Below are 10000 nucleotides of genomic sequence, written 5' to 3' on the forward strand. Positions count from 1 at the left end.
ACACACACACACACACACACACAAATAGAGAGAGAGAGAGAGAGAGAGAGAGGGGCAGACAGACAGACAGACAGACAGAAAATAGTGGAATAGAAAGAGAAAGGAACAGGAACACAGACAGACAGACAGACAGACAGAGACAGACAGACAGACAGTGGAACAGAAAGAGAGAGAAACAGGGACACAGACGAAACAGAGATAGACAGACAGAGACAGACAGATAGATAGTGTCACGGGGTTTTTATAATATCACGGTAATTTTGAAATAAATGGTTAAATATTATTTAAATTGATAATATTCAATAATATTGAAGAGCAGAGACAATGGTTGTCTTGCTACATCAAGCAACGATTACTTTACGTTGGCTTAGCACGATTCTCTGAGAACGAGAATTTATAAACTTCCTCAACAGTACACAGCAGAGACTAATTACTCACAATTGCTGACTTACTGTACTGTTAGCCTCTGGAGAAAGTTACATCACCCCTGACAATAAATAACTAATACTAATAATAATAACATCAGGTTCTTGCTGATGCATTAACTCCTGGCACAACGGATTCTAAGTTAATACAAGACTGGTCTAAGTACCAGTTATGAATAGTAAAACGTTTATGCAAGCTAGGAGCTATATGGAAAATAAGCTTAATTATGGAGAAATGAAACAAGATTTACTCTACATTAAGCTCAAGAAATAGAACTGTTAAATTTATTAATTACAAAAAATAAATTTAACGTTACAATTCAAATCAAATAAATGAGACGCACTCACTCACTCTCACAAAAGCTAAATACTTACGCCTAGGGAAAAACACCTTAACTAAGCTCTTAAAACTACAAAATACACAAAAGAAATACCAGTCGATGAATGCTATGTATCACCACTAAGGTGGGAGGACTGGATTAACTGAACTAGTGGAGCTTGGGGGTGCTAGCTGACCTCTCCACTTCTGAGCACAGAACCTTTCTCCGCCACAGCAAACACAAGACTGAATTCAAATGCACTGTATGGGCAGGAAGCACGAGCCACCGGAAGAAGGCGTGGCTAACGGTTTATGCAAGCAAAGGCGAATGATAAAAAACAATTGTATCGCTCAGTAGCGCACTTAGTGACGTGCATTAAATCGGTCACTTTTGAAAGTGACGAATGTTTTGAAAAGTTACTCCGAAATGGAGAGAGAAACGGTTTACTGAGCGATACACAGTGAGTTTTCCACTAATAGTTCGTGGCTTCTCACAAAAAGGAAATGTCGCGAATTGATTCGTGACATTACGCCCCATGAAAATTAAATCTTTCTTCCTTCAGAAGAAAGATTTCAATATACATATATATAAATCCTAACTCAGTCACACAAGATTCACACTGTGGTGTGTGTGCTATCCTGCTACAGGAGAAAGTCGCAGTCGTCAGTGAGCGAAAAAACCTCGTATTTACGTTAATAGAAGCAAGCTTGAGGGAAAAACTCCGTGACGACGGTGAAAATCCTGTACTCAGGTCAAACTGAGCGAAAATTCGCTACATTTACACTGACAACTAATTGTTGTGTAGCGTGGTGTATGTAATACACGGTGTAGGTGTGACAGTTGTAGTGTAACTGTACCTACGTGTAAAATGACATAGTAAATACTGTAATAATATGGCGACGACGAAGGCAGAGGAGAAGAGGCGGCAGCGTGCGGCAGACGATCAGCTGGTCCGCGCAGCAAAACTGCTACACCCATTGCTGAACCTGCAAAACCAATTGAGGTGGAGCATCAAAAGTGTCAATGAGACAAAATTTTATTATGTTACAATTACTCTCTCTGCCTAGCAGTCAGTGCTACGACGTACATTCGAGGTCGCCATTAATTATGCACACGATTATGTCGGCAAGTTGAGAATCCCTGTGCAAACTCGGGTCTTCCATAGCCTCGAACCGCACACGGGTCCTCAACCTGTGCCTCAACCTACAGTACTTATATTAATATCGGAGAGCTGAGAAACCTTGTGCAAACTTGGGTCTTCCATAGCCTCAAGTCGCCTCTGCAGAGTTCTCACTTCCCCCTTAACCTACAATACAATACTTATATTAGTACCGGAAAGCTGAGAATCCTCGTGCAAACTTGGGTCTTCCATAGCCTCAAGTCGCCTCTGCGGAGTTCTCTCTCCCCCTTAACCTACAATACAATACTTATATTAGTACCAGAAAGCTGAGAATCCTCGTGCAAACTTGGGTCTTCCATAGCCTCAAGTCGCCTCTGCGGAGTTCTCTCTCTCCCCCTTAACCTACAATACAATACTTATATTAGTACCGGGAAGCTGAGAATCCTTATGCAAACTTGGGTCTTCCATAGCCTCAAGTTGCCTCTCAACTTCCCCCATAACTTACGGTACATAATATGTATGTACAGGCCCTGGACATAATGTGTCCTGTGGGGCCAAGGGGCGAGACGTCAGGTCTGCACCCACTTCACCACTACCCTGTCTCTCAATTGACTCAGAGATTACAGGTGTAGTTACAAATGGCACAGGAAGGGCATGTCCCTGATTAGTGGTGATACTTTGGCACACACTGCAAGAACGGACAAAACTATCTATGTCCCGTCCCATCCCTGGCCAGAAAAAGTCAGCTCGGATACGGCCCTGGGTCTTCCTTTTGCCCATGTGACCTCCTGAGGCTGAACAATGACCCCATTGTAACACTGCTGGGCGGTACTTGGCGGGAACGACAAACTGCAGTCGAACCTCGCCCTCGGGTGTTCGTGACTCACGGTAGAGCCGTCCTTGATTGCGAAGGAACTTGGCTCGACCTCCCCGTGAATACTTAATCACTCGACCCTTTTGTTTGTTCCGCACGGTAGCAAGTGTCGGGTCAGATTGTTGTTCTTGCACAACAAGTTGACTACACATCAGATCTTGCGGCGATTCAATGATCACTGGGGTGACACAGTCTGGAGCCTCAGTCATGGCTCGTGTTACCGCAGCAGCCGAAGTCTGAGTAGCGTCATTGGAGCAACTATCCTTGACTCCATTAATATTGCCTACTATAAAGTCAAATAGAGGCTCTGGCATGACAACCGCAAATGTCGTACCAGTATAAAATGGAGATGCCACCTGGATACATGCCTCAGGGAACAATCTCACTGATCCATCAATAAGCTTTGCATGGATCTGTCGACCTGTATACTGCTCAGGCCGAACTAGACTCTGCTTGACAGAGCAACCTGAGGAACCATTGTCTCTCAGGACCTTCACAGGAATGCCTCCCACAAACCCTGGCTGAACAAGGAAGGTACTGTCACCTGTGGGAGGGCCTGTGGAGGAAGCAGCTAGCCACTCATGAGGCTGCTGAATTGATGTGGCAAACATTGTGCCTTGAGGGTTATATTGGGAAGATGGAACATTGGCCATCTGTGGAGGGGGGTTCACTGTCACTGTGGGACTAGTGAACTGTGGGGAAGTACCCACACTGGTAGGGACGTGACCACCAGGCTGCTGCTGAGGAATGAAGGCTGCATTCGCTTCCTGCCTCTTTTGAGTTGGTGGTGAAAACTTTGTCCCGTCGGTCGGTTGCGTGGCTGATACTGCTGCTGGTTAGGGTACTTGTTGTACCTCTTCCACTCAGGTTTCTGAGTGTTTTGCCCCTGGTCCTTCCACTGCGGTTTTGGACCTTGGCCATTACTCTGAGAACGGCCTTGGTGCTGGGATTCAGTCTGAGACGGCTTCCCAGACTTGGCAGTATCTTTTCTGCTCCAGGTGTTTTGCTTACGAGCTTGATACCCGTATGCAGTAAAGAATGCGTCAGCCTTCTCTGCCATTTGGCTGGCATCTTTCACCTGGCAGATCTTAAGCTGTGCTATGAGCTCAGCAGGCCACGACCTCTCTAGCTGTGTACGCAGCATAAGGTCAATTATCCCCTCACGCGTGGAAGGAGTTTCATCTTTCTCCATCCACTCATTTAAGTAAGCTGTGAGACGATCAAGGAACTGAACAGCTGTCTCCTTGTCTTGGAGACGAGCTCGCATGAACTGAACTTTGGCGTCGTCTACTGTGAGACCATACGCCTTAATGAGTGCAGCTTTCATCATCTCATATGTGAGATTGTCTCCACGAATTCTGTGGAGAATATCGAGGGCAGGGCCCTCAAATAGGCTAAGAAACTGAAGCCGCTTAGCTGCCTCATCCAGTTGATATAAGTCTGCCATGTCCTCAAAACAGAGCAATGTACGGCTCGATTCGCCAGCTTTCCTTGTATAAAGGAAGCTTGATGCGTGGGGTCGCCAGGACATGTGCAGGGGGAACGCTCGTGGAGCTTGGACCAACTGCACCAGACGTGTCTGAAGCCAAGGAATCTCGCTTGAGCTTCAGCACTTCAAGTTCATGTCTCTCGCGTGCTTCTCGCTCGGCACGTTCGTGTTCTCGTTCTCTGTCTCGTTCCTCACGCTGTTCTCGCTCATGTTCTAAGTCGAGTTCGCGCTGTTTTTGCTCGTACTCGCGCTCCTTTTCACGCTGCTCTTGTTCATATGCACGCTCTCTTTCACGTTGTTCGCACTGTTCTCGCTCGTATTCGCGCTGTTCTCGCTCGTATTCGCGCTGAATCTTACGCTCTTCACGGGCATCATTCTCGCGCTGCTGCTCCTGATTATGCCGTGAGAGTATATACTCTTTAATTTCGGTTGGGTCCGAAAGACCCATATCTTTGGCTTCCTGTAAAAATACAGTAGTAGCCATGGCGCTAATTTATTAAGCAAACCGAAATTGAGTACTGACTGCTTAGCGACGAATACTAATAAACACAAGTAAAGAATACAGACACAAGCTAGTGGTGACCAGTCTTATCTAGTTAACTGGCAAAAATAAATCAAAAATGTAAATGACTGGGAAGACTCAATAATAAACACAATGGGTACGGCGACTTCCCAGAAGCGAATAAAATTGTCTGGCGTTACCAAGAATAAACTAGAGTTAAGTACTCTATTGATTAATAAAGCAAAATTCACTTGCTAAATTAAGGGTAAACACCAGTAAGCTTGTGTCTATAAACTTTAATGATAAATACCTAAATATGAATGAGTGAGCACTATCTCGTGAATAGCTTTAGAGCTAGGAGTTAATATCCTGGAATGAGGTCGCCAATTGTCACGGGGTTTTTATAATAGATCTGTAATTTTGATATAAATGGTTAAATATTATTTAAATTGATAATATTCAATAATATTGAAGAGCAGAGACAATGGTTGTCTTGCTACATCAAGCAACGATTACTTTACGTTGGCTTAGCACGATTCTCTGAGAACGAGAATTTATAAACTTCCTCAACAGTACACAGCAGAGACTAATTACTCACAATTGCTGACTTACTGTACTGTTAGCCTCTGGAGAAAGTTACATCACCCCTGACAATAAATAACTAATACTAATAATAATAACATCAGGTTCTTGCTGATGCATTAACTCCTGGCACAACGGATTCTAAGTTAATACAAGACTGGTCTAAGTACCAGTTATGAATAGTAAAACGTTTATGCAAGCTAGGAGCTATATGGAAAATAAGCTTAATTATGGAGAAATGAAACAAGATTTACTCTACATTAAGCTCAAGAAATAGAACTGTTAAATTTATTAATTACAAAAAATAAATTTAACGTTACAATTCAAATCAAATAAATGAGACGCACTCACTCACTCTCACAAAAGCTAAATACTTACGCCTAGGGAAAAACACCTTAACTAAGCTCTTAAAACTACAAAATACACAAAAGAAATACCAGTCGATGAATGCTATGTATCACCACTAAGGTGGGAGGACTGGATTAACTGAACTAGTGGAGCTTGGGGGTGCTAGCTGACCTCTCCACTTCTGAGCACAGAACCTTTCTCCGCCACAGCAAACACAAGACTGAATTCAAATGCACTGTATGGGCAGGAAGCACGAGCCACCGGAAGAAGGCGTGGCTAACGGTTTATGCAAGCAAAGGCGAACGATAAAAAACAATTGTATCGCTCAGTAGCGCACTTAGTGACGTGCATTAAATCGGTCACTTTTGAAAGTGACGAATGTTTTGAAAAGTTACTCCGAAATGGAGAGAGAAACGGTTTACTGAGCGATACACAGTGAGTTTTCCACTAATAGTTCGTGGCTTCTCACAAAAAGGAAATGTCGCGAATTGATTCGTGACAGATAGACACAGTGAGAGCAGATTGGATGACAAGCTGGGTAAGGTATTTTCTTATAGACAGACAGACACACACACAAAGACAAAGCAAAGACACAGACGAGATGAGTGACTAAGGAGATAAGAACCTGAAAGAGAGAGAGAGAGAGAGAGTTTAGGTGAGAATGGGCGTGTGTGAGAGAGTGTGTGAGTGTGCTTGAGGTGAGAGTAGGTGAGTGGACGTGAATGAGGTAAGAGAGAGTGAGAGAGAGAGAGAGAGAGTGAGTGAGAGAGAGTCCTGGTAGCGTAGGAGCTTATCTCTGTTCAGGGACAAACCAGTAATGGGTGATATTTGTCTAAGTCCGGTGTGACAGAGGGTGAAATGGGTGAGAGAGAGAGAGAGAGAGAGAGAGACGGAGAAGAGAATGGAGGGTTGTCGGATGCAATAATAACTACTAAAAGAGAGTTAGAAGGAATTAAGACACCATTAGGGATCACATGGCTTGTTAGAAGTAATAATGATACACCAAAGATCAAAACAATAAAGGAGGAGGATATTCTAAGAAGCAGTATGATCAAAACAATAAAAACAATAAAATAGGAGGATATTCTTAGGAGTAATATGATTAAAACAATAAAAACAGTAAAATAGGAGTGTATTATTAGAAGCAAAATAATCAAAACAATAAAAAAGGAGGATATTCTTAGAAGTAATATGATCAAAACAATAGAAACAGTAAAACAGGAGGGTATTATTAGAAGCAAAATGATCAAAACAACAAAAACACTATAAAATAAAAAATTGTTCTTGCTAGAGGTGAAGAGGGTACCACCAAGGATCAGCAGAATAAAAATACTTAAACCCAACTTATTTTTTCAGAGCCATTCTTGAGCGCAATGATTTAGGTTCAGTGCGATGGGACACCTGGCCAGTCTTAGCACTAATAGGAGGGTTCAGCGCAGCGCAGTTCCTCTTCTACGTGGTCGCGCCGGCCGTCATTCGCGCAACCTCGGCCACTGCGCTCAACCTGGCCCTCTTCACCGCGGACTTCTATATTCTCATCACTGGCATTGCGTTCTTCAAATTCAAGGTGAGTATGATAGTAGTAGTAGTAGTAGTAGAAGTAGTTGTAGTAGTAGTAGTAGTAGCAGCAGTAGTAGTAGTAGTAGTAGTGTCCACATATAACACACAGAATACAACAGTGCACCATCATTTATATGCAAACAGTATCACTTTCCCGTTGAGGATTGAGATGGGGTATACTGTATTTTTCCATTCAGCCTTTCCTTCAAAATTTCCATGGGAGTTTAAGCTTGTTGGCGCTCCTCTGCACTTTTCCTGCCAGTATCAGTCGGAGGGGTTGGTGGGTGAGGGGAGAGCCTTCCTGTTTCACGATCTTTACCCTCGCCTCGTAGATAAGATACAGTTGTCATAGTCTTCTCTGTAACAGCCTCAAAAGGACCATTAGATCTTTGTTGTCTGTTTTTCGTCTGTATGTCTTTGTAACATTAATGCATTTCTGATGGGTGGTGGAGGGGAGTGGGCTGGAGTGTGTTTGTAATGTGTGTTTATAAGTGGCACATTAAGTACATGTTTCTCTCTCTCTCTCTCTCTCTCTCTCTCTCTCTCTCTCTCTCTATGTATGTATGTGTGTGTGTGTGTAAAGAGATATACATACATAGATAGACAGACAGACAGACAGGCAGGCAGATAGATGGATAGACAGCTGTGTGTGTGTGTGTGTGTGTGTGTGTGTGTGTGTGTGTGTGTGTGTGTCTGTCTGTCTGTCTGTCTGTCTGTCTCTGTGTCTGTCTGTGTGTGTAGAGAGGAAAAAAAAGTATAAATGGCTAGACAGACAGACAAATAGATAGACAGACAGATAGATAGATAGATAGATAGACAGACAGACAGACAGATATATAGATAGACCCCTAGATAGATAAATAGATAGATATAACCACGTCTTCTATTATCATTGCAGTTCCACCCCCTGTATTTCCTCTTCTACATCCTGGTGGTTACGGGTGTCAGATAGATAGACAGACAGACAGACAGATAGATAGATAGACCCCTAGATAGATAGATAGATAAATAGATATAACCGCGTCTTTCTCATTGCAGTTCCACCCCCTGTACTTCCTCTCGTACATCCTGGTGGTCACTGGCGTCATCGTTTTCGTCATCAAACCCACACCCATCACCTCCACCAGCAGAGGATACTACAGGTAAGGGTAAGGGTAGGAGAAAGGGTAGAGGAAAGGGTAAGGGACACAAGGGCAAGGGGCAAGAGTAAGGGTAGGGGCAAAAGGGTAAGGGACACAAGGGCAGGGGGTAGGGCAAGGGTACAAGGGTTGGGGCAGGGGAAGAGTACAAAGACAGGGGAAAGCGTAAGGGTTAAGGACACAAGGGCAGGAGAAAGGGAAAAGGGCAAGGGAAAGGGCAAGGGAAAGGGCAAGGGTTGGGGCAAGGGCAAAAGGGCATGGGCAAGGGGCAAGAATAAGGGTAGGGGCACAAGGGCAAGGGCAAGGTCATAAGGGTAAGGGTAAGGACACAAGGGTTGGGGCAGGAGAAAGGGTATGTGAACGGGCAAGGGTAAGGGCAAGGGCAAGGGCAAGGGTGAGGACACAAGGGCAAGGGTAAGGATACAAGGGCAAGGGTAAGGACACAAGGGCCAGGGTAAGAGCAATGAAAATAAGTAGCTAAGGAAGAGATGTTACGAACTCTATGCCAACCAAAAAACAAAACAAAAAATGGTCTTTGCCAGTATGTTACAATATTCGAAAGTTTAAAATACATAGCCTCTTTTGAAAAACTGATGGTGTATTTTTATTTATGTATTTATGTATTTATTTATTTATTTTTTAGCTTCTTCTTCCTCCCTCTAGACGATTTTATTCAGCTCAGGAGAGATGTAGGTTCAGAAGGGTTCAATATGGTCTTTATTAACCCCCTCGCTACAAGAAATCGTTCCTCAGATTTGTGTAGGTGAAGTTGATCTGTCTGTCTGTCTATTGCCAGACGCCTTAATCCCGTAAAGGGTGGCCGCAGACAAAACGCCTTCATGTCGCCCTCTCCCTCGCCATTTCACTGCCCTGCTCCCAGTTCACACGTCCCTCTCTCATATACCTCTCCACTCCATCCCTCCATCTCATCCCTGGCCTCCCATTCCCTCTTCCCCCCCTCCACCTCACTCACATACACTCCCTCATCAGTCTGTCACACACTCCATCCTCTCCACATGGCCAAACCACCTCAGTGTGTTGATGATGTCACTGATTCCGTGTGATGTCAGGGAGGTAAGGGTTCAAAATTGACTTCATTAACCCCTCCACTGCAAGAACTCTTTCCTCAGATTTGTGTAAAGTTGATGATGTCTCTGATTCTGTGTGATGTCAGGGAGGTAAAGGTTCAATACTGACTTCATTAACCCTTCCACTACAAGAACTCATTCCTCAAATTCGTGTAAAGTTGATGATGTCACTGATTCTGTGCGATGTCAGGGAGGTGTCGCTGGGGAGGTTCAGCGGCGGAAACGAGGTAGAACTGACCACCACCCCAGGGACGGCCACCAGCAGCATGGGGGGCGGGGCGTCCTTCACGGAGTGGCCCTTACCCCCGGAGGTGCGAGGCTGCCCTGACTACCCATACCCACACTCACACTCCACAGAATTTAGGCAAGGTTGGTGACTCTCCCCAGATGGTCTGCTTGGTGTACATAGGCATTAGATGGTGTACATAGCCCCAGGTGGTGTGTTTGGTGTACATAGCCATCAGATCTGTTTGGTGTACATAGCCATTAGATCTGTAGGTAAGGTGTACATAGCCATTACATCTGTAGGAAAGGCTATTATGTACAGAGTAGA

General features: G+C 44.3%; 1 protein-coding gene across 1 annotated transcript in view; it reads left to right on the plus strand.

Annotated features, from left to right (window-relative positions):
- The window catches only part of LOC145418769 (queuine/queuosine transporter SLC35F2-like), a 237526-nt gene that overhangs the window by 225328 nt on the left and 2198 nt on the right, over window positions 1-10000 (plus strand). Inside the window, exons 6-8 of the mRNA XM_080287103.1 lie at window positions 7017-7227; window positions 8259-8362; window positions 9656-9816. Of these exons, the coding sequence (XP_080143229.1) occupies window positions 7017-7227; window positions 8259-8362; window positions 9656-9816 (476 nt within the window). The remainder of the gene's footprint in view (window positions 1-7016; window positions 7228-8258; window positions 8363-9655; window positions 9817-10000) is intronic.

The sequence above is a fragment of the Coenobita brevimanus genome, chromosome 116 (genome assembly GCF_032717465.1).
Source record: "Coenobita brevimanus isolate Jiangsu-jjx chromosome 116, ASM3271746v2, whole genome shotgun sequence".
Taxonomy (NCBI): Eukaryota; Metazoa; Arthropoda; class Malacostraca; order Decapoda; family Coenobitidae; genus Coenobita; species Coenobita brevimanus.